The sequence below is a fragment of the Corapipo altera genome, unplaced genomic scaffold, assembly GCF_003945725.1.
Source record: "Corapipo altera isolate COAL_440 unplaced genomic scaffold, ASM394572v1 56, whole genome shotgun sequence".
NCBI lineage: Eukaryota > Metazoa > Chordata > Aves > Passeriformes > Pipridae > Corapipo > Corapipo altera.
The window spans coordinates 1,904,759-1,928,376 of NW_020884896.1; the positions used below are offsets into that span (position 1 = coordinate 1,904,759).

At 37.8% G+C, this 23,618-nt stretch overlaps 1 protein-coding gene and 1 long non-coding RNA gene across 4 annotated transcripts in view; one reads left to right on the top strand and one right to left on the bottom strand.

The window, feature by feature from the left end:
- Positions 1-64: 64 nt before the first annotated feature.
- LOC113949359 lies at positions 65-5,517 on the bottom strand. The gene is made up of 3 exons (XR_003528433.1): positions 5,350-5,517; positions 3,343-3,481; positions 65-333 (listed from the first exon to the last, which is right to left on the bottom strand). It is a non-coding gene; the product is annotated as an uncharacterized LOC113949359 (long non-coding RNA).
- A 121-nt stretch (positions 5,518-5,638) lies between these two features.
- Positions 5,639-23,618, top strand: part of KIF20B (kinesin family member 20B) — a 37,841-nt gene continuing 19,861 nt past the window's right edge. Inside the window, exons 1-19 of one of the 3 annotated variants that reach the window (XM_027648149.1) lie at positions 5,700-5,717; positions 6,539-6,607; positions 7,011-7,167; positions 7,656-7,742; positions 7,871-7,987; positions 8,187-8,325; positions 10,346-10,530; positions 12,563-12,611; positions 13,327-13,521; positions 14,522-14,633; positions 15,085-15,156; positions 15,600-15,746; positions 17,531-17,693; positions 18,698-18,952; positions 19,580-19,719; positions 20,326-20,476; positions 21,400-21,625; positions 22,209-22,270; positions 22,475-22,594. In XM_027648149.1, coding sequence (XP_027503950.1) covers positions 7,012-7,167; positions 7,656-7,742; positions 7,871-7,987; positions 8,187-8,325; positions 10,346-10,530; positions 12,563-12,611; positions 13,327-13,521; positions 14,522-14,633; positions 15,085-15,156; positions 15,600-15,746; positions 17,531-17,693; positions 18,698-18,952; positions 19,580-19,719; positions 20,326-20,476; positions 21,400-21,625; positions 22,209-22,270; positions 22,475-22,594 — 2,376 coding nt within the window. In that variant the 5' untranslated portion in view covers positions 5,700-5,717; positions 6,539-6,607; position 7,011. Of the gene's footprint in view, positions 5,718-6,538; positions 6,608-6,833; positions 6,914-7,010; positions 7,168-7,655; positions 7,743-7,870; positions 7,988-8,186; positions 8,326-10,345; positions 10,531-12,562; positions 12,612-13,326; positions 13,522-14,521; positions 14,634-15,084; positions 15,157-15,599; positions 15,747-17,530; positions 17,694-18,697; positions 18,953-19,579; positions 19,720-20,325; positions 20,477-21,399; positions 21,626-22,208; positions 22,271-22,474; positions 22,595-23,618 lie in introns of those variants that run through there. The other 2 variants (XM_027648148.1, XM_027648147.1) reach the window with 2 other exon arrangements.

The window sequence follows — 23,618 nt, forward strand, 5'->3', positions numbered from 1 at the left end:
TTATATTAGCAATAGTTTTACTATTCAATGCACGTATCTCAAACACCTAATAACTAATTATGCTATTCATTATATGACTATTAACCAGTCAGACAAAACAGCTGATGCATTTATAGGACAAATACTTGTGTCACAACGTGAAAACAGTTCTTACCATTTTCTCCAATGGAGGCCTCTTTTGCTGTTACATTGACTACTATGATATCATGTTGTTTTGCCTGATCAGCCGACTCATGTCTAAATGTTTCAGCCCCTTTCAGCAATAAAGAAGCAAAATACTTAACCATCACTAGTGGTCTTACAGCATCGTGTTGCCAGAGTTACAGAAAGATCCTAGAAAAAGCAGAAGAAAAAACAAAGTAGATTTTATTTATTTAGTTAGCTAGTTCTCCAATTAGTAAAGCTTCAGTCTCCTTTGGTAGTAAAAAATATATAAATATATACACACATACACAAAATATTGCTCAATTATTATTCACCTTGATATCCTACTAAAAATTGGCAGTTCAAATGAGTGAGTCATAGAAACATTTAAGAAACATATTTTATCCTTATTTATGCTGTGATGATGCTGAAAAACCCCTCTGGGTTAAGAATCCCACTACATTAGGAGAACCCAAGTACAATTGCCCTAATGGAAGGCCCTAAGGATCCTGCCTTGAAAAGTTTCCTGTTCATAACAACAAAAGATTTAAATATGGATGGGTGGGTGGAGAAAATATACAGCACACTCATAGTAAAAAAGAACTAACTGCCTTACCAATTCCTCAGAATATCTAAGCCATTCCCTCGCTTTAGTTGCAAGATCCTGTGTAGAACACCATCACCATGAGGCACCTGGTTACACACACTTATGAAAAAGCTTTTCAAACTAAAATAACCTGACAACTCAAGTACATTGAAATGCTTGGTAAGAATAATGATCCAAGGCACAACCATTTCAGGTATGTTTGAAGCCTGTTGATGAGGGGTAGAAGGTTCTGATTTCAAAATGCTAGATCTGACCTTCAAGATGGTGACTACTTATATTAATGCACTATAGAGAATAATTGATTTTGAAACTTTTTGGTTCAATTACAAGATTAAAAGGTTGGTTACAGCTGAAATAATCTCTTTAGCTCATCAGAGAATTATGCAATAATTCAAAGAGGGACAGAAGGAATACCAGACAGTTGAGGGAGAAACAGGAAGAAACAGCAATAGTTTTTTTTTCTCAGTTGCATTCTTTCCAAAGTCTTGAATTATACAAACTGAAAGAAATACATCTCATGTGTATTTCAGAAAATATGCTTCAAATCTTCTCCTATGTAAGACAGTAAAGCTCTTGTTGAAGGAGTAATACTACGTTTGCCATGCACAGGTTTTCATGTGAAGCTATAAAGATTTAAAAATGGTATGTTGAGCACATGTAGCATGTTTTCATTACACAAAACACTGGCATGGGACCAGGTGGCCTCACTGCATCTATGAGGAGAACACGCATGGGAGTACCTGAACAAGCCTTCTTAACACAAACATGTCTCCAGCTGTGAGCTCTCTGTCTTCTCTCTCCTCAGTGAATGACTCTTTAATCAGCTGTAATCACCAAGCCCAAGTATCCCCAGCACCTTCCCTGCTGGAGCAGCTAGCCCAGGGAAGCATCCAGAGGCCAAGCATTAAGGCCAAAGTCCAGCATCAGGTGCTACAGTTTGCCTCCTGCTACCCATCAGTGATTCCTCCTTCCTTCCAGCACCCTGGCTAGCTTTCTCATACTAGCATATGCTCCTCAAGCCCCCTCTTTGTCAGTGAATCTATGATTCATTTTCCAAACTGTATTTCATGTTCCTAGAGCACCTCAATGGAGTAGCCTCACAACCAGCTCCTTCCAGGGAAGGTTTCCTCCTGCCCCACCCAAACCCCCACAATTACTCAGTTAACTAAATTAGCCATGAAACAGCAGCAGCATTTGCAGACTGAGAACAGAAAGCTCCTGCCTCCCCCAGGGAAAGGGCCCAGTGCCCTGACCAACTGCCCTTCTCTGCCCAGCACCACTGAGATATCCCTGTCCCAAAGCCACTGCCTGTCCCTAGGGAAAGTCCTTCCAAGCCAGGGAGCACCTGCGAGACTCAAGAAGTAGCTCATTGCTTAAAAGAGATCATAAAAGAAAACATACCTACACTGCTAAAGGAAAATAAGCGAAAGAACAGCCTGTGAAGTCACATAAAATCAGCTGTATGTGCATTAGAAAGTGTCACCCCAAAGGCAACTGATGGCAGTGGGGGTACAGGATCAAATTAAAGGAAATGCACCCACCAGGCTGTGGAAATAAGAAGGATAAACAACACGAACTGCCCTGAAAGATAGAGATTAAAAAGGGCTGGCATGGCAGACTACCAGAAGTATTACATAAGGCACCATTTTCCTCCATCTCTGTGACAACAAACAGGAGTGCTCTTGCCAGTCGGCCCCAAACGAACCCTGCAGAAGGACTTGGCCTGCATCCAGGATGGGAAGGCAGTGCTGTCAGGGCATGGGGAGCCACAGCAGAACCAAGACTGATGAGGGAAAACTGAAGTACTTTGTTAATTCCCTGGGGAAGGTAAGTTGAGTACAAAGAAACTGAAGCCAGTTCTGGTTTGGCTGCTGCTCAGATGTGCTGAAGGATGCTGGGCAGTGTTGACTGTGTCTCTAATTACTTCTGACAGCAATGTAAAAGCAAGCTGAGAAATGCTGTCTCATAGGATATCATCTTATCACTCGGATGAGTAGACTATACACGACTTTTGAATCCCATCCCAAATAAAAGGAATATGATTCCAAGGGTAATGGCAACAAGTAATTTATAAAAATCTTTTCCCCTTGGGAGTGGTAAGTTGCTACACAAGTTATAGAGAATTTAAAAAGAAACACAATCAAATTTCAGGGGTGAATGAGTTTCTGAATGATGTTTTGGCAGCAGATATACTTTTTGCAACTGGCTGTCGTTGCACAACCCACTTTAAGGAAAATATATTGGTGGAAAGTCATAAAGCTTATATACATAGATGAAGTTGCCTCATCTCCCATTCCAAAGCAAGCTGGATTGGTTATGCTGACCTAACGTTTTCTTTATCATGGTTTGTGTGAGACTAGGAACACATGTTAGATTGTGATTTAGTTTGCTCTTTCAGTATCCTAATGGTAGTCCTTTGAGATACAAGTTCAAATTAAAATTTAAAAATGTGCAGTATTATAAAAACAGTTTTAGAAATCTAATATTCAAACACAATCAAAATATTGCCTGTACCATGAGCTTTGTTATGCACCAACTTAGCAAGAATAATTTTCTGCAGGACATAGAACCTCATCTTTTTAGGAATATACCTTGCAAAATATTTCAACAAGATCTTCAATTTTCCTTTCCAACAAGTAGAAGAGAACAGCTGTCAGGTTTGATCCCAGGAAAATCTCCTCTCTGCAGATACAACCTCTCACTTCCAGGCTTCGCAGGCTTTGCCCGTTCCTATGGGACACAAATCAAGTTTGACACTGATCAGGTTTGATCCCTTTCTTTCAGAGTCATTCTCAGTCTCCTTCTGGTATGAAAAAGTTGGTTTGGCATTAGGAAAGTTCAGTAGTTTTAATTCTGTTTAGGAGAGAATCAAGATACTTTTAAAAAAGTGAGCCTAAGTCAAAGAACGACTTGAAGAACTTTTCAGTTTTGCTAGCAAACAATTTCAAATTCAACATTGCATCATTTTCTGCTGTTAAAACAGACCAACTCCTGCAACATGGCCTACATCTGAACCGAAATTGAGTATACATATTTTACTGATATGACACAGCCTCTCTTTAAAGAAAGATAGAATTAATCCCAAAGAAACCTCATCAAAGCAGCTGATACAGGATCTGTGTAGGATTATTCCTTTATAGAATTGCTTGGTCCCACTGGCATTCTTTTCTTCAAATGAAAAACAAACGTTTGGTTTTGGCAGATATTGACTACTTTCAAGTTACTTGTCCTTTTATTTCAATTTAAAACAGGCAGACATTCCTTATTAAAGTTCAAAGAATTTCAGTCTGATTCTGAGAGAAACTCATGGTGACTTTTGTTACCAAATCCTGTACATTCCCATACCCTGACATTCTAGAAAACAATGATCTGATTGGTGTTATGACATTGGTTTGAAAATAAAGGTGAAGGATTTCTCTTACTGTTGATTAAGAAATCAAATGCCCATCATGCAAACCTGGTACCCAGCAATAATTTCAGTGTGGGGAAGGTTTTAAACAAAGGTGCCTTACTAAGTGTTTAGAGCAGCTGTCGTTTGTCAGGACTGGAACACAGGGTAAGGCTGTCACAGGTGAGAATGGAAGGCTTAGACAAAGTTAGTAAAAAGCAAAGCCTTGCTGGTGAGTTTCGAGGTACAGAAAGGATTCCCTTCCTTTCTAAACTCCTTCTGAAAGAAGGGCTTAGGTGTGGTTGAATCCCATCTTAGCCTTGGACTGTGTTAACAGTTTAAAGGAATTATAGAGGTGTGATTAAACCACTTTGTCCTGCAGGTTTTAATGATGTCAAAACAGATATATTTATATAAATGAATTATTTATTATGACAAATTAACAAACAGGTGAACAGATGAAAAATATTAATCAGAATTATTTACTACACAATATAAACACTAAAAATCTACTAGTAGAGTATAATACAGCATAAAGTAGTATAGTGCACCGTGACAGAGCAATTATTGAAACAGTTATATTAAACCTAGCAAAAAGAAATAATTATTGAGTAGACATCTGATATAAGACCCATACCAACACTAGTGGGGAGATCTCTTTCTCTCTGCCTCGAGGAGTATCCTTGGAGGGCATCCCTAGCCAAGGGAGGAATCTCCACACACATACCCCAAGAAGGGTTATGTCAGAAGAACCTGACTGCATGAGAGGGGACTGGACTTTTATAGTATAAAGTGCTTGACTGCTAGTCACACACTTACAGGCCAGCTATCAGCTTATCTGTCAAATCAGACTTCAAAAAGCAGGGTGTTTATTCAAAGTCTAGTGAACCAGGATGGTTTTAACATAAGTAACACCAAGACAACACCCTGGCTCGAGCAGTTGATCTTGCATGATAGCTTGATTGGATTTTAGGTCTAATGAGGGTGGGTCTATCCTGCCACAAAGGTACAAGCACATCCTGGACTTAAAGGAGGTGTTTCCCAACTCAGCTGATCCCTGCTCTGATACACAGCATCTGCAGCTTGTGCAGGTCACCTGGCCTCTTCCCTCTCATCACTGCGATTATCCCGTTTATAAACAGATAACCGCAAATGCCCGTGGAAGCAGCACCGCTGTGACCACCCCGAGCGCTGACAGGTTTGAACTTACACACCTCCTTCTGCCGCGCCTGAGGGAGGCGAGGTCCGGGCGCTGCAGGCAGGTGAGGGCAGGCCCGGCGGGGCCAGGGCGCCTTCCTGCGGCAGCCGAGATGGTGTTGCCGCTGTCGCCGCCGCGAGGCCGAGCCCTGGCGGCCCCGAGTGCCGGCGGTACCGAGACCCCCACAGCCCCCTCCGAGCGCACCGGCCCCGCCGGAGGGCGAACCCCGGCACGGCAGCCCCGCCCCTCCGGGACTACACCTCCCGTCGGGCCTTGCGCCGCCGCACTCCCAGGAGGCCGCGCGGGCGCCGAGCGCTGCTATTGGTCGGATTCGAAAAGAAGCCGCGACTGGTGCGGAGGGCGAGGGAGAGACGCGGCGGGTGAGCGGGAATGGGAGCGGGAGCGGGAGCGGGAGCTGGAATGGGCGGTCGGGGCAGCCCCTGCGGGGCGCGGGGCTTTCGCTTGCAGAGGAAGGGTGGCTGGGGCCCGGGGTGCGGGCAGTTTTCGGTGTTCGTGCAGGGCGTGGGTAACGCCCGGGCCAGGCCGTGCTGGGGCAGAGCCCCGGCGGTTGTGTCCCGTAGGAACGGGCAAAGCCTGGAAGTGAGAGGTTGTATTTGCAGAGAGGAGAGTTTCCTCTTTTTTTTTTTTTTTTTTTTTTTTATATAGTGTAAGGGCTGATGCTTTAGGTTTTATATGGGCTCCAACGTGGTTTGGAGCTTTTTCTACCTTGCCTTGTGCTGCCTGGCAGTGCTGCAGGCTGCACGTGTGTGCTGTGAGCACGCTTTGCTGTGTGTGCCACTGGGGATCCCCTTCTTTTAGGGTGTCTGCAGCTCTATTGCCGCGGTTAGTAGAGTTATAATAACACTGTATGCACTTACTTTCTAGTGGCTGCAGCCAGGCAATATAGTTGTTTACACCAGAATATCTGAAGCAATTGCAGTGCTGTGTGACACCATGTGGAGGCAGATATATAGTCTGCACCTTGGGCTTTGCATTCTGTCAGGGATTGAACCTCACTACCCTGAGTGCTGGGCTGTGTAAACACTTCTAGTGCCAGCTTTGGAACACAGCTTGATGTTTGCTTTTTGCCTCTTACGTAAAAAGATACAGAACGAGAGCATAATCTTGACAAATCACACTTAAAGCTTATATTTAAAGCAATTAAAAAGTCAGCTATCTAACAAATATATTTCCTGTAAAGGGCTGATAAGAGTTTTGCAGTGTAGCTTTGTGTAGCTGGTGAATAAGACTTCAAATTGTGATAGCACAGGTACGTTTCTTTCCAACTGTAGCTTATTCACAGGTCAGTCTTTGTTCACGCTGTGATGATATTCTGGGCCACATTTTTCCTGGTTTTCATACAGTTGCCTGACAAAACTTAAAAATGTAGATTAGAAGAAACAAAGTAAACATTGATGCTTAGTTTAGGTATATTTTTACCTCATTTGCAGCTTGGTGACATTTGTCTAGCTGCTTAGAGGTCTCTGCCTTTTGCAGCAGACCCACTCCCCAGCTACCAGAAACTTGCTATGTAAATTATGAATAGGATGAAGAAAACTTTCTCCTTAAAGAAATTGCAATTATCAATTTAAAATTTACTGTCTTCTAAGGGACTTCAGAAGCTCTATGTTATATGATCAGGGAGCACAAAATAGCTTTATTTTATCTTGCAGAATGGATCCAACTTTGGATAATGATAAACTTTACAGACCATCCTATATTTCTAGCATTGAGCTATCTCCAAGATCAGGACCAGTAAGTGTGGAAGATCTTAAAACAGATCTCTCCTCTGAATTTTCTTTGGTTTCTTCAAGCTCAGACACAAGCCAGGTATGAAAGCTTTAATGTTTGGATTGCTTTGACATTTATTTTTTACAAAATAAACTTAGTCCTTTCTTTAATAAGAATAGTCAGAATTTAACAGAGAAGATGGAAAGCATCTTTTGTATGTTTTAAATTTGGAAGAGATGCATAGGATTAGATTAAGTTGTGTGGCATTGCATTGATGCCCTATTGGGCACATCAGTTTTCTCTGAATGAAGCTAATTGCTTGTTCATAGAATGTTTTATGGGTGTCATTCTTTATCTCTAGTTGGACTGAATGCAGTGTGTATATGTATATGCTACAAGATTAACTCATCACAGCCAATTTCTGCAGGGGCCTAAGCACTTGTAAAAAATGATGTAGGGAATTACTTTTGATTCACATGTTATCAAATAAGTCTATTCAAAACAGCCTGGTTAAATAGAACTGCCTTAACATGCTGGTTGTCAGACAAAGAATAAAGAGTCTAACTTCCTTAATTTTTTTTTTTAAGGGGAGCAGTTTGGACTCTAAGGGACACATACAAGTTTGCCTGCGTATTAGGCCATTTACATCACTGGAAAGAGAAAATGGATCACAGGTGTGATATTTATTTAGTTTAAAAATACCTTAAATTTGTTTTGTGGGAGTTTTTTTGTTTGTTTTTTTCCTCTAAATGGGCTCTTTATATTCTCTTCATGCCTGCATTGCTTGTGTTTCCTTTAATAGGACTGTGTTTCACTTGAAGACTCAACAAACATCATACTGAAGCCCCCCCACCACTATCTGAATCGACTAAGTGAAAAAACTGCTGGACAGATGATGCAGAAGTTCACTTTTTCACGAGTAAATGAGTTATCTTTAAAAATTTTTAATTTATTCCTGGAGCACGTTGTTTAACTTGTATTATTTAATATCAAACAAACTATATTTTTTGTTTAACTTTGTAGTCTTTAAGATTGTAAACAAAAAGAATTTAAAAGAGCCTTTAAAAGTCACTAATGATTGCTTAAACAAAGTATAAATGTTTCTTGGTAATACTCAGGTGTTTGGACCAGAAACAACTCAAGAAGAATTCTTTGAAGGTACCATGAAGGAACCGGTGCAAGATTTCTTAGATGGATGTAATCGTCTTGTTTTTACATATGGTGTTACAAATGCTGGAAAAACTTACACTTTCCAAGGTATAAGTAAAAACAAGTTCTTGAATACACTTCCTTTTTTTTTTTTTTTTTTTAATTAAGGATTACTTCTAGCAGAAATATTATAACTTTTTCCTACATTTAAACTGTAGACCCTGTATGTGGGCTTCTCTTGAATATCAGTAAATAGTCTTTGAAAATCTCTTTCCATAACAAATATAAATGCCAACAGACAGTCACTGTTTACATAAACACTCAGTCATATTGCTTTGTAAGGCTATAGTAATTTCAACCAGGTCTGTGAGACTTTTCTTTTTTCCTCCAAGTATCTAGTATGTCAGGAATGAGGGGGAGTTGGGAAAATAATGTTCTCTATCTATAACAAGATATTAAAAATATGAAAGTTTTTCTACACCAGACTAGTGTTTTCTCAAGTTTTCTTTTTATTATTATGGTTACATGCATTTTATATGCACAATTAAGAAATAATATTTGAGTCTGTTTCAGTTATTATAGACAGAGAATAAATGTTTTGAAACATGTTTGATTACTTTCGTGTATTTCTGTCTTGTCATGAGTTCCCAAGCTTAATAGTATCCTAGGAGACCTTGTCTCCCAATGCTTCTGTTCTGTTAAAGCTCCATATCCTTTCTGGTCAGAAGATGTCATTCTTCAGTTATTTTTCAAAGCATTGTAACAAATAAAGTGATTTGATTCATGTGGAAACCATTTTTTTTTTGTATCATCAAATGTTGTTCTGAATGCTATACCACTTATTTTATACAAAGAAATAGTAGAAGGACATAAGTTTTGTGCCTTCTGAAGCTGATCTTTATTGAAGTACTTTCAGTTACCATTTATCTGGGGCAATAATGGGATGTTCTTTTCTGTCCTTATAAATAATAGATAAATAACAAAACCCAAAAATTCCTGAAGTGTACAGTTCTTCCATGCTTGACTAGTTTGGGGGATATATTGTGTGGTTTTTCAAGAATTTTTGGTTGACATCTTTTTAGACTAGAAGCTTTTTATGGTATAGTTTTATAGTTTATAGTTTTGGGACTTGGATAAAAATTGGCAGGGCAGAATGTTGTGTACTGGGTGCCGTGATTTCCTCTTCTGTTATTCCACTCTAGCATTACATAGGAACCTGTATTCAGGCAATGGCAAAAGACTTAAGTGAAGGATGAAGCAGTGTTTTTAGGACTGTTCACCAGTAACTGTTACTTTGTTTGTGTTAGGTTGAATTGCAATAAATAAAAAAATTTTATAGAATAGATGAGATGGGGAGAAATACATGCAATGAAACAGTACTTAAGCTTAATATGTTATTTGGTTAATAGCTTGTGATTTGAGTGCCAACCACATTTTATATAAGTTCTGACTTAGGTGACCCAGCTAGTGCTATAACTTTTAAATGTCTGAAGAACAGGAGAAATTTATCAGCCTGATAAATTCTGCTCTCCCCTTTTCTCTCACTTAGAACTTAAGTGAACCCTTTTTAAAGTTGGGTTCAGAAAGATGAAGTGTACACTGAGGCTTTTATTTGACTCCTTTTTGTCATTCAGGTGCACAAGTAGTATGTTATGAGAAAAAGGTCTGGGACAGGGAAAGGAGTGAGTCTTCACAAGACTTTTAGAAGATTTTTGTAGGGTCTGTGGAGTTAGTACAGGACTGCAGCTAAAAGATCGGTCATGAGTTTTGTTTGAAGATTGCTTCCTTGAGAGAGAGTGAAGGCAGGCTATGAAATACAGTTGAAAAACTGTGAATCTTTATTAAATGTCTGTTGGTTGTGGGGGTTTGTTTGTTTATTTTCCCACAAGGCTAAGCTTATGCAGAATACTCCAGCAGTTTTTATTTTATGTTATGCTCGTCATTGGTGTAGAGCATGAACTGTTGCTGAAAGTTGAATACTTTTAAAAAGACTCTAATGGCATTTCTATTACCTTGAGAATACAAAAACCCCTGTATGCCTTAAGATTTCTTTTTTTTTCTGTCTTCATTTATCTGTATACCTTGTTCACACTAATAATTAGAATTTTTCTTTTGTATGTTCTTTCAGGGACAGAAGATGATGTTGGTATTCTGCCAAGGGCCTTGGATCTGTTGTTTAAAAGTATTCAAGGAAAGCTATACACAGCAATGGATCTCAAACCCCATCGGTGTAGAGATTATATAAAGCTGACTGAAAACCAAGTGAGAGAAGAAACTGCTATTAAAAATTCACTACTTCGCCTAATAAAAGAGGTAGAGGAGCACTTTCTACACTGATGAGTACATGCATCTTTAGATAGCTCTATGTTCTCCATTTTTCAGTGGGAAGAGAATAGCTGTATTTAAGCCTGGATATGTCTGGTGTCAGCCAGCTATTCAGATGAGCAGTAAAATGAGCAATAGAGCTGATGAACCCTGTTCTCCTGTGGATTTCTGTCTCATGGCTGAATACTTGATGGACATGTAAACTCTAAGTGGTGTTTTTTTCTGTAGCTTGGGCACCTGATAATTTATCCTCTGGGCTTACTTAGTGCTTAATAAAAAGCACTGAATACAAATAGTCTCCTTTCTATCTGTGGGGATACTAGTAGGTCTGATCCTTTAAGTAACTTACTGTCTTTCAGGGTAGTTGAAAAAAATTAACGATTTTGAGGTTGTTTTCCTCTTTCAGTTTGGCAAATATCTTCAAAGGAAGCAAGAATTTATTTGAAACAACAGAGCTATAACACCAGTGGACTTACATATTTGAATTAAAAATCGATTTCTGCGGGACTTTATTCTTATATTTGCTGTTGAGCAGTCCAGAATTGCACTCCAGTTTTAGGAGTTGCCTGGAATTCTAAAGCTGTTTAGTCCAATTACAGTTATGGGGATTTTTATTTTGTATGAGCATACCCTTTTCTTGGTGTCTTTTCATTCTGAAATGAGGGGAATAATATAAAATAAAACTTAGCATATGTTAGGATTTGGAACTAGAAAGGTACAATTTTGCTTTTTTTTTGTTTTTAATGAAAAGAATTAAGTGTCTCCCTTATGGGAGACTCCCTAGGTTATAATGGCTGTTGTGGGAAGGAATATATCTGTTACCTTGATTTTTATCCATTAGTTAGCTGGGCTCCAGGGTGGAAGGTAGATGGCAGCAAAATTCTTCGACTTCATTTCAGAAGCACAGGCACAAGCTCTCTACCTCTGGCAGTCTTCAGAAAAGGCTGTCACGTGTGTGTTTGAGTGCACATATATATCCCCTCTACTTCGTAAAAATGTGGTTTTAAGAAGAATACTTTAGCTTATAAATTTTCTGGCAAAGTTTGCATCTACTTCAACAGAGACAGGTTTGGGTGGGTGATTTATATGTGTAAAGCTTAAATCTAAAAATTTTGATTACATAAGTATTCCGTTATGTCAGGAGCACTTGCGGAATCCCAGCTTTTTATGAAAAATACTCTTGACAGAACACTAAAAAACCCTGACCCAAAGTATACCTGTTTTTTTTACTTCTTGTTAGTTCACTTAAGCATACTTGTTTTGGTAGGCGAATTTAATTTCTTTAGACACTTTCACTGGGGCAAGTCTGTGCCTATAAAAAAACTAACTAACCAAAATTAAGACTGGGAAGGGAGTGCAAGTGTATGAAGATTATAAACTCTAGCTATAGGGTTTTGGTTGACTTACTTTTTTTTTTTTTTTTGGAAAAAAAATAGCTCAGCAAAAAATTTTTTCTAAAACCTTGACTTTATTTCAACTGTATCATTTATTTCAAGCATGTATCAGGAAGCAATAAGTTACTCATTTAATTTTTTTAGGTGAATGAGTGTTCTACATCTACTGCTGTTTCTGAGGGTTGGCCTAGTAAGGTACAAGATATGAAATTGTGTACTAGCAAAATACCAATAACAAAAAACTTCAGGACTCTTTAGATTTACCAGTGTAAGACTAATGTGTAAACTGCAACTGGACTCCTGCAAATCATCCTGTTAAATCACCCTGTTTCTGTGTGGGCTCCCACTCCTCTATTTTTTTCTATGGCTAGACTGCTTCTGATTCAGAAAGCTAAAATGCCATATACTGGGGTAAGGGAAGTGGCAGGAAGGAGTAAGAACAGCCCTTTCAATAGCAGTATATGGGTACATTGAACTAGACATGATGTGCGGGCAGGATCTTTCTATGGGCATGTTGCAGCCATGCTCTAGTCCTATTTAGAAATACGATAGAACTGTTAGAAAAGTAGCTTGTAGCGTATTGTACTGCCAGCAATATGTTTTAAACTTTCTGTTTTCTTTTGTAGGTGGACCATCAGATTAGCACTAACAGCAATGCACCTGTTGATTCTAATGGTATATTTCATATAAAAGAATTGCAACTAAAGCTGGCAAAGAAGCTTTCTTAACATCAAAAACTGATTTCTGGCCTATGTTAATAATAAAATGACTACTTGTCAATTTTTGTATGCCTGTGAATTGGATAATGAGGAAGTTATTTGGGCAGAAAACCCAAGGATAAAATGTTTAGAATACCTGAACAGGCATTATATGACCTGGAAAGGTCATAGGAAAAGTAGTACTACTTAAACTGTGGACCCTAGTAGTATCCTGACAGACTTTTAGAATATCTACATGTACTTTATAAATCTAATTCTAGCATTTTAAAAACTACCAAAATACTATGTTTGCTTTAAAAAGTCAAAATGAAGTATGCTTGTCAGTTTAATTCTTTGTCTTAAGAGACTTGGATAACTCTAACCAAGCTGTATGTGTTTGATTAAAGTGGATTGTTTGATTTAAACAGTGTTTGATTATGTGTTTGATTTAAAGTGGATTGTTTGATTTAAAAGTGGAAAAAGAAGTGGTACAGTAAGTGTCTCTTGCAAATATGTAGGTTAAGCATGTGACTTCCAGACATTTAAGAAAGGGGGTGAGAACTTCAATGAATTTTTGTATGAGTTAAGGGTTTTTTAGAAGGTTACTGTAATATCAATTTTCACTTATTAATTTTTTTAATGAAACTCACTTTGCTAGGTCTATATTGACGGTAATATTTTGTACTTGGCAGATTTGGAAGATACCTCAAAAGACTCGGAACAGTCTGCCACAACTGCGAGAAATTACATCAGGTTTTCTGTTTGGGTTTCATTTTTTGAGATTTACAATGAATGTTTTTATGATCTACTGATTCCTGTATCAAATTACAAGAAAAGAAAAACACTACGCCTTGCTCAAGACATCAAGGGATGTTCTTTTGTGAAAGGTGACTAGAATACTTTGTAAATTGCCAAATGTAGTTTGAAAAGTTTGTCTACCTGTAATCTTCTTTCTGGATTGGAAAACTCCTAACTGCATTCACTGTGGCACTGGAAATGCCTCCCTTGAGTGACTGTAACTGCTGAAAGCCTCCACGCACTCCACTGCCTCCATTTCCTTGAAATGGGATAAATATTGGAAACAATTGACAAATTTGTTAGTGGCTTACTCTTTTCCATTTTCTTAAATACTCCAGTAGTTCTTAACTGTATTTGTAATTGGCTCAACAGTTTTCGGAATTTTTGTTTGTTTTTAGTATTTTCTGTAGAGAAGCAGACTTCAGACAATATGTGAGAAAGTTCAACCTGACTTCAAATTGGATTTTAATCTCTAATCAAACCTGTAATTCTGTTTTGGGTTGCAAGAATGTGGGGATAATAAATAACAGTTCAACGTTTGTTTCAGGTCATGGGGAAAAAGAGTTTTAAACCTATCACATTTGTTACAGATTCTTTGAACAATCAAGGCACTAATTCTAGAGTAAGGGCTTTTTTGTAGGCGTTTGGCCTGCTGCTTTTTCACATAAGTTGGTGGCCCTGAAAGATGTTCAGATGACTTCCCCTTCCTCCCTTCCCCCTTCCCCCCAGCTGTAGTATGAAATAGAGAAGCTGTCCAGGTAGAATTCTGCCTTGCTGAATATGAATATAAGGCATTCTACTCATATTAGACCTTTTTGGCTTTTCAGTGCTCAGGCTAAAGTTGCTCACTTAATTTGAATGAAACATATTTAGTGTCCTAACAGAATGAAATAGTGTATTATATACTTGTCCTTTTCTTCCTGTGAGAGGAGCCATTTTGATTTTATTTGTCATCATATAACTTCTGTCTGAAGCAGGTGTAATAAAAGCCTCAAGTAAAAGTAGTATCCTTGCTGTGCATACATTATACCCTTAATACTTATTTTAGTATTGTTATTTTCAAAACTGTCATATTTATTTTTCTTAAAGGTCTGCAGTGGGTTCAGATTTCTGACTCTAAAGAAGCTTTTAGACTTCTAAAACTGGGGTTGAAACACCAGAGTATTGCAAGCACAAAACTAAATCATTGCTCCAGCAGAAGGTAAGAAACATTTTGAATAGCATTGGGCATAGAGTGGTGTGTGGGAGGAAGGAGAAAATAAAATATGGCTTGTGGCTTTCAGGAAGGCAAGAGGCTTTAACATGGTCTAGATTTCTAGGTTTCAGTTTTTGTGTCCTTTAGCAGAATGTGACACATTGCTTTAAGCCAAAAGGATTCAATCCTTCAACAAGATGAACAGGTACTAAAGCTAACAGCTTTTTATCAAATACTCTATACAAAAGCACTTAGCTTTATTCCATCTAAATGCCTGAGGAAAAAGCAAAATAAGCGCTACATAAACATCTGTTTAAAAGTTTGTATCTGATAGTATATGCTTACATACCTTGATAGGTTCAACAGCATTTTGAACAAATATTGTGGAGGCTAAAAGTATTTTGAAAGTATTGGTCTACTTCATAGTTTCTCTTATGATTTCAATTTCTCCTTTTAGTCACAGCATATTCACGGTTAAGGTACTAAAAATTGAAGATTTAGGAACACCACGAGTGATCCGAGTCAATGAGTAAGTTCAGAACAGAGTCTCTCTTATGGTGAAGTTGTCAATTATTTTCCATGTTGATATACTGGTACTGCACTATACACCCAGTGCTCCCTGTGGGACCTTCCTGCATGTATGGTGGCTTCCCCGCTCCCTATGCTCCTTGGCCCTCTCCCTCAGCCTGTCAGGTTGCAGTTCTGTTCTCCATCTTGTCCCCTCTGTTCATCACAGGGTTCTGCCAGCCTCCTATATTCCTGAACTCATGTGAGTCCCCAGAAGGAACAGGATGAGGAGGTGGGGGTAGGTGGAATAGGAAGCATGTTGAAAAAATGTTTGACAGGAAATATGGGGAAATTGGATTGGACAAGAAACTTAGAGAAGGATGAAGAAAAGTGATCGTTTTGAAAAGTGAATAATTTGTTCATCGTGTAAGGTAAATAAAGTGAATTTTCCTGTTCTGCTTTCAGATTGTCATTTTGTGATCTTGCTGGTTCAGAAAGATATACCAAGACCCGCAATGAAGGTGACAGATTGAAAGAGAGTGGAAATATAAATACCTCTCTCCTGACTCTAGGCAAGTGTATTAATGCACTCAAGAACTGTCAACAGTCAAAGTAAGTCCTTTTATGAATTGCAAACTACTTGTGTTTTTTAGGTGTTGCCCACACATTTAAAAGTTATTGTTTAAAATATACAATATTAACACCTAAATGTCTGGTAGAAAAGACGTATGAACTTAGGAAGTCTATACTGTAGTCTTGTTTATATACCAGAGTTATCTTTAAACTTGACTGGTTTTGCTTTGTAATTAAATCATTCAAATTATAACATAATCCTTTAAACATGCTATCATAGATTTTAGCAATTTAACTTTCTTCTTCTGAGCTTAACATATCAAACTTTGGAATAAGTTTAAAACACCATTGTCACTAATGTCATAGAGCCAAATATTCAGCATTTCATTACTTCTTTGGGAACTAACCCCATCTTCTACATACTTCTATTGTGACATTTCTTGTCAGCAGGATATTACTGTGCTATCATGACTGTGTACTCTGACAAAATTTGTTATTTCTGAACTGTGACATAATTTTAACACTCTCCTGATCTAGCTAACCATGATGCAGATAAAAGAAAGCCTTCCCACTATTTATGCCCCAGCCTGAGGATCTAAATAAGAGTAAAACAATACAAAAAGTTAACTGTGTAAAAACCAATATAGTAACTGTCCAGAAAGTGTTTCCTACATAGGTTCTCGTTTGAAGATCTGTTTCTTTCCTAGGGGTTAAATAAACTGTCTGCTGTTTTTGATATTCCTGTATGTGCTTTGCCAAATTCACTTAGTCCATAAAACTGTTCTTGGCAGCATGTTTGAAGTCTATCACACCTTAAGATGAAAAAGCTTTGCTAGTGTGTCTTCCTGATTAACCCTACATTTTGTGAATTTGTGGGGTTTTTACCTTCCTGACCTTTCCAGATAGGAAGGATGCATTAAAACTAGCAGCTGTGTAGGGGGTCGTTAGTGTATTTGTAGTATAACTTTCTGATCCTAATAATGGGGAATTTTAACAATATGGAGGAAATGTTCTGAAGCAGGATCTTGAAGTACTAATACAGGCCCTGTGCAAGTAAAATAAGAAGCAGTAACTTTCTTATAATGGTTCTTGTTTCCATCTTGTGGCAAAGCTACTTCTGAGCCATGTATGTATTCTGGCAGGAGTGTCACTATCTTGCTGAGTTCTGTAGCATATTCATGTTACTGAATAGCTGTCGTGCATCCAAAATGCGTTTGGTGGCAAAGTCATGTTTTAGGAATTCCTATAAAACTTTCTATAAGTATTAAAAACTTCATCACCAGCTGTTAATTTCAAGGCAGCAACTTCTGATTCAGGACATGCCAAACTTCTGGGGGATTAGGGATAAAGTTCTAAAAAGTATCTCTGTGTGTTCGATGTATGCTAGTCTTCTTACCTAGACACTTGCTATTGTCTGTTCTCAGAGGTACGATAAGGGGTGAAAGAGATCTCTGATAATGTTGGATACTGCATGTCTAAAACTACATAAGTGCTTTTTGTGGATGTGGAAAAGAAGACAAAGAGATGGGGTATAGTTTGATGTAGCATGAGGCTTACGTGACCTACTGTAGGCTAAATGTTGAACACCCTTGGCTTAAGTGCTCCCATTGATTGCATTGCTGTAGTGTATCAGAAAAAAATGTAAAGCAGCAATCACCACAGCCACACAAGCTCTTCACAAACAGCTGTATCTAGTTCAAAACAGTTTTAACTGATTTAAAGACTGCTGCTTTTATAGGTATTTTCAAATCTTCAGGCTGGACAGCTCTTGCACTGCCTGGAATTTATTAAACTTCTGATCATCTGTTCTTTTGTCTTTAAAGGTTGCAGCAGCACATACCCTTTCGGGAAAGTAAGTTAACTCATTTCCTTCAAGGATTCTTCAGTGGAAAGGGGAAGGTATACATGATAGTAAACATAAGCCAATGTGCTTCAGCATATGATGAAACCCTCAATGTGCTAAAGTTCTCGGCCATTGCACAAAAAGTAAGTGTGTTGTTGTTTATCTTGTTGCTCCATAACTTCGATTTGCTTTAAAGAGCAGGTTCTCTCGCTTTTGAGAATATGAATTTAGTTACTGGATTTTTCTGTCATGTTGCAATGATATTTCTAATTATTCCTGGTTGGGCTTTATCTCCTAGATCTTTTAAAAAGGCCTTGTTGGGACTTTCTTTTTCCTTCTGAGTGGGGGGGTGGGAGCATCTCCTGCTGAAAATTTGTAATTCCTGTGAAATGTCCAGCCTAACCAGACACTAACTATATTTGAAAGAAATTCCCTGAGATCTAGGTAAATTTCTTCTGTAGTCATAAGATACTTTCACCTAGGAGCACTTCTAGCTGTCCGATATCCTACTGCTATCTCAATTTGGAATATTGCTCACCTGAAATACTGATAAAATAGACTGAGTACCAAAGAGTTTGAAAGGTCATCTTTATGTTCACAGAGGCTTCAGTGGGAAGGTGGAAGCAGAGTGAGTAGAAGTAAGTGCAGTGATATAACTTTGGCAAAGATAGAAGGTGAAAGTGTTGGGGGTCAGTGCTGCAGTCTCAATGAAAACTATGGAGAAGTTTTGTTGGCAGTTAGATCCATGCTTTTGGAATTTGGGCAGGCTAATTGCACCACCAGAAGGAGCAGACTGTAAGGGTGATAGAGCTGTTCAAGAAATAGAATTTGTAGGATGGTGTTCCTGTAATGTAACTAGAAACTCAAAGTACAGGAAATGGAGAAATCTCTTGGTGCAAGTGGTGGTAACCCTCTTGTAGGTTATCCATCTAGTGAAACTTCGTGTTCTTGGGATCAAAGGAAAGGTTAGACTACAAAGTGACAACTTTGTACTCTATCTGGAAACCGATGTTGAGTAGTGACTCAGAATAGAGGATAGGCTGAATATGCTCCAGAGAGCTATAGGAGAGTGCAAGAGGTATGTCTTCAAAGTGCCAATGGAGGTTTTAAAAAGTACCAGTAACTTTGTTCTTTGTTTTCTGGATAGGTTTTAGTTATGGATACATCTATTCTTCCCCAAGATCAGTCATTTGGCCAGAAATTGGCAGGAGAATCATCACTTCTTAATGTCACTAAAATGCCAATCTCAAGGAGAAGAGCCACTATCCTGTGGGACAGAACCTTGGAAGATGTGTTCGAAGATGATGGTGACGAGATGGAGGAACAGCACAGTGTGTCAAGAGAAGAAGCAGTGCAGGAAAAGGAAGAAAGTAAAGTTGTTATTGGAAAAGAAGAATATATGGTATGTACCAGGGCTACTTTAAGACTCAGTGTAGTGTGGAGCCTTGAAGCAAGATGTTCTACTCCCAGTTTCCCTCATCTCTCACCCCTTTTTTCTGATCACCCTTATCTTATCTAAATATAGTGTTTAGAACTACAAGTGGATTACTTATGACTTAGTGCTTATTGTGGGAAAACTCTATGAAATGTGTCAAGGTACAGACTGAGCAGTAAGAATTACAGATTTGGCTTTCTCTTCTTTTGGTAACCTATGGTCAATGCACAGAAAGTATTACCTGTTTTTTAGCAATTCAGAAGATCGTTCCTTTGTTATTTTATGAACAAGAAAACTCTGGAAACTGTCCTTTAAGGAACAGTCACTTCTAGGGAAGACAAGCAGGAGGGAACAGAGGATTAGAGACAATTTTGTACAGGTTTCATTAATACCGCCTCAAAAATGGGTGTCTGGAAAAAAAGGCCAAATTCTGTGGATCTTAAGCCTGTTTTTAAAGATAACTTCAATAGTTTTTTTGTTATAAACTTAGTGTTCTTTGTAAATGCCACCTCTGCGCAAACTTAAAAACTGCTGTTAGTACCAAACAGGTAGTTCAACCCACTCATGAATCCTCATTACTAATTGTAATTCTAGACACTGCTGAGTCTCATAGAAGAGCTGAAGAACAAACTTATTACTGAAAAGAAGAATAAGATACTGCTGGAACTAAAAGTTCGTGAAGAAGTGATACAAGAGTTTAGCCAATATTTTGCTGAGCGGGAAATAGATTTCAAGTAAGCTGGCTTTAAGTGATTTTAAAGTTACTGGTTAAGCAAATTAGAGTAAATTCACTTATTTCTTAAATCTCTCTCGGCTGTAAGAGACCACACTCTTCTACTAGATCTTATCTTCCACTACATTGTTAATGTACCAGTTTGTTTGGACTATATGAGGTCAGGAAAAATTCTATGTACTTTGATTTTTCTGTGGGATGGGTAGGGGGGTATGTGTATAACTTGTGAGTAGTGTTCGTTCCTGTGGAGCTCTTTCTAAGAGAAGAGCTGCCTTGATAGGTTGTGTGTAGGAGTGACATTTGCAAATTCTTTGGTTACTTTGGTCTTAGCGATACTCCAAACAGATATTCTGGCTCAAGAAGCTTAGGAAAAAATGCTTTTTGTTAAGTGCTATCCGTAATCTGTATATTTGTCTCCCTCTTGTTCTTTAGAGGTGTGTCTGTGTGGGAAATATACCTCTGTTTTGGTGTAGCAGCACTATTTTGTGTATTGTTTTGCTGTGCCAAAATAAAGAAGAAAACATCTTTGTTTATAAACAGCTGTATTTATAACTTTTTAGCATCTGATACTGGCTAGCTTTTAACTGACTTATTTTTCCTGCCCCAGAGAGTGCCTTGATCATGAACGAGCACGGCTTGAAGAAAATGCTGAAAAACGCCTGGAAATCTTCAAGGAACTTGCAAATAGTTATCCTAAAAACGCAGATGAAAAAAAGGAATTAGAAGATCAACCTGGCAGTGAGCAAACTGGACTTCTGGTATTTTTATCTGTCTTCCCTAAATGTCCCTTTTACTCACTACCTGTTATCATAATGATATTTAAGATTTAGAAGAATAGTTTCAAGGAATTGCATGCAGTGCAACTGTATCCTCAGAAAGATATATTTATCCCATTTAATAATGGGGTTGCTGAACCTTGGGATTTAGGAATCTTTGGAGTTTTCTGCATTTCTCCAACACAAAGTGAAAATTCCTATATACAAAGAAATTGAGGGAAAACTTCAATTATGATATAAAATCCATTGCATTATGTGCCTATTTACAATCCTTGATTTCTTAGGCCCTATATATGGACTGTACTGGAGTGAACACAGATTCCTCTCAGGGCAGTTGTAGCTACAACTGAAACAATGAGAATTATCCATACACATAAGTCATAACTCGGTTCTTACTTTGAGGCTGTCTCTTGTGAGTTTGAAATCCTTTGTTTTTAAGAAACAAAGAAGAAAGATATAAAGTCAGTATTTTGAGTTCAACTTTCACATTAAGTTACCAGAAAATTGTTTGACCTCAGAAACTTTTACTGATACCTGAAAATTTCTGGTGTATTCCTTCTAAAACTGTTTGCTTGCTGTGTTCATGCAATATTCTCATTGAATTAAAAAATGCTAGCTTTTTTAGTAAAGTTGGAGGTGATATGTTTATGGACATATAAAGTGGACTGTAATGTTGGGTCATTAAATATTATAAAAAGTAGCTATTACTTGATACTGGACACTTGTGTGTGAAGATAGACAGAAACTGGCAATCAAAATGCATATGGATCTTCAAGATAGTTTTGAAGTCAGAATTAACAGTACTTATATGTTTGAATTTGTAATGGTCTTCCAAATTTTCTGTAGAAATAATGGCTTTTGTGTAATTATTTGCCATTTCTAAATGGATATAAATTATCTTTCAGGATGAAGAACATAGCACAGGGCCAGGTATCTGCTTTGATTTTGAAGGCATTATTGAGTCTCTGCAGAATGATATCACCGATATAAAAAATCAGGCAGAAGCAGCACACCAATACATTTTGTCGCTAGAAGACCCACAGCAAACTATAGGATGGCTTCAAAAACAGCTAGAAAAAATCACTACTGAACTAATTGAGACCAAAGAACAGCTGGCAGAGAAAACCAAAGGTAAACTGGGTCTAGGAGTGATGTGAAAGAGACAAAAAAAGAAATTGCTGACTGCTGTGAAATAGAAATAATAATCTAGTTGAGCAGGATTTTGGAGCCAAATCTTATGTATAGCAGTGGTGATCAGTTTTTTTTCTTTTTATATGTTCAGGTTAAACAATTTTTCAGGCCTTGGTTATTTGGTTTTTAAGACAAAACTTCAAACTATCAATCGCAGACTTTGGAATCGTGGGGTAAAACATCCAAATTATTGATTCCTGATTGTAATGCTTATACTTCTCTTATGTTTTGCTGATGAGTGTTTTCAGGTATCCTGTGAAACATTCGTGGAGGAAAAACTAGCAGTACCTCGTCATATGATTTCAGCAGAGGTCTTTTGACATGATCTGTATTTTGTATGGGTTGCAAGGCCCAATTTTCCTGTTCAAAAAACTTAACTTTGAAATGTGTCCTATAAGTAGAAGTCAACTTGAAAATAAATCTATTCAAAAACTACTGAGGTACCAGAAGATCCAAAAGAATGAATTACTGAGTAAACTATGTAAGGGCTGATTACCTGATGCAGACTTTTTTCCTGTTACAGATTTTGGAACACAGAGGATTAAATTGGATGAGTCTGCTGAGCAACTTAAAGACGCAACTGAGGTAAGTTTCTCATAAAAAATTTTTGTGCAAAATTATTTGCTTTAATACTAAGTTCCAATAACTTAAAATGCTATTACAGTGTGCTTCGAGCTTTTTTTTTTTTTTTTCATATATCAAACATAATTTAACTAATCTTGCTTCTAAATGCATGGTATAATTCAACAATTTAACACTACCTGAACTACTTTTTTTTTCTTTTCCAAGAAAATGAATCTACAGAATAAAAGGATTCAAGAACTAATAGACATTGTGGAGCAAAAAGATAAAGTTATTATGAAACTACAAGGTTTGATGACCTGTTCAGAAGAAACCAGAAAAGACAATGTAAGTCTTAGACATCTCAATTGTCTTTATACAAAAAAATCTTTCTGTATGCTTATAATGGACTTAGCTGCTTTGGGAAATTGAAATGTTCTGTAAATACTTGCTACTTGCTTGAAATAGTAGCAGGTCAATTGGCACTGAAACTAAAGCCACAACAAAATGTGTGTGTGGGCGTGAAAAATGGGACTTTCAGAAGCAGTGGTCTGAACTTATTATTGGAGAATTCTAGATGAGACTCTTAAGAGCCATTAAAAAAATAACAGCCACAGTGTGAGAACTTGAACGGTGAAAATAGCGGAAATGCATCACTGTCTATTTTTTTTGTCTGAATCAAAGAGATAAAAAAGGAGGTTTTGTTGCAGCAAAAGGCCAATTTTAATTGAAGTTAGAAACTAATAATGTGAAAAGAACAGTCATTCTGTAAATAGACAAAAATAAAAAATCATCACATTCCACCCACCACCACCATGCATGCACACTTGCAAAGGAAAAGCAATAATAGGAATATACTGAGCAGAGTTTGGACTAAGCAGGTATGACATGGGTATCTGCTTTTGATGTGATTAATACTACTTAGAACTGTCTAGTCTATTGATAGATCCTGAATGCCAGAAGACTAGCTTGACTGAATATATACAGGCTTAAAAAAAAGATCAAAACATGCAGTTAGGGGGTTTGGGGATATTTTTTTTTTTTTTTTTTGAACCTGATGTCCAGTAACCTGAAATAGCTCTGAGAAGATTTTAAATGAAACTTAGTCAGCACTCTGATCCGTTTCTCTCTTCCACTGTAAATTTAAAACTTTGACCATACTTAATCTTGTATTCTCTCTCTCTGCCCCACAGCACTTTAACTTTTCAATAGTATGAATGATCCAAGAGTGATGAGAGTTGTGGTGACTTCTTACTCCTTCTTCCAAGAGCAAGGCTTTAACTGTCCAGTGTTTCTATGAGACTGTGTGGCATGAAATTTTAAACATGACCACAAATCTCAAGTCTAATAGAGTAGTCAAATAGATATCTAT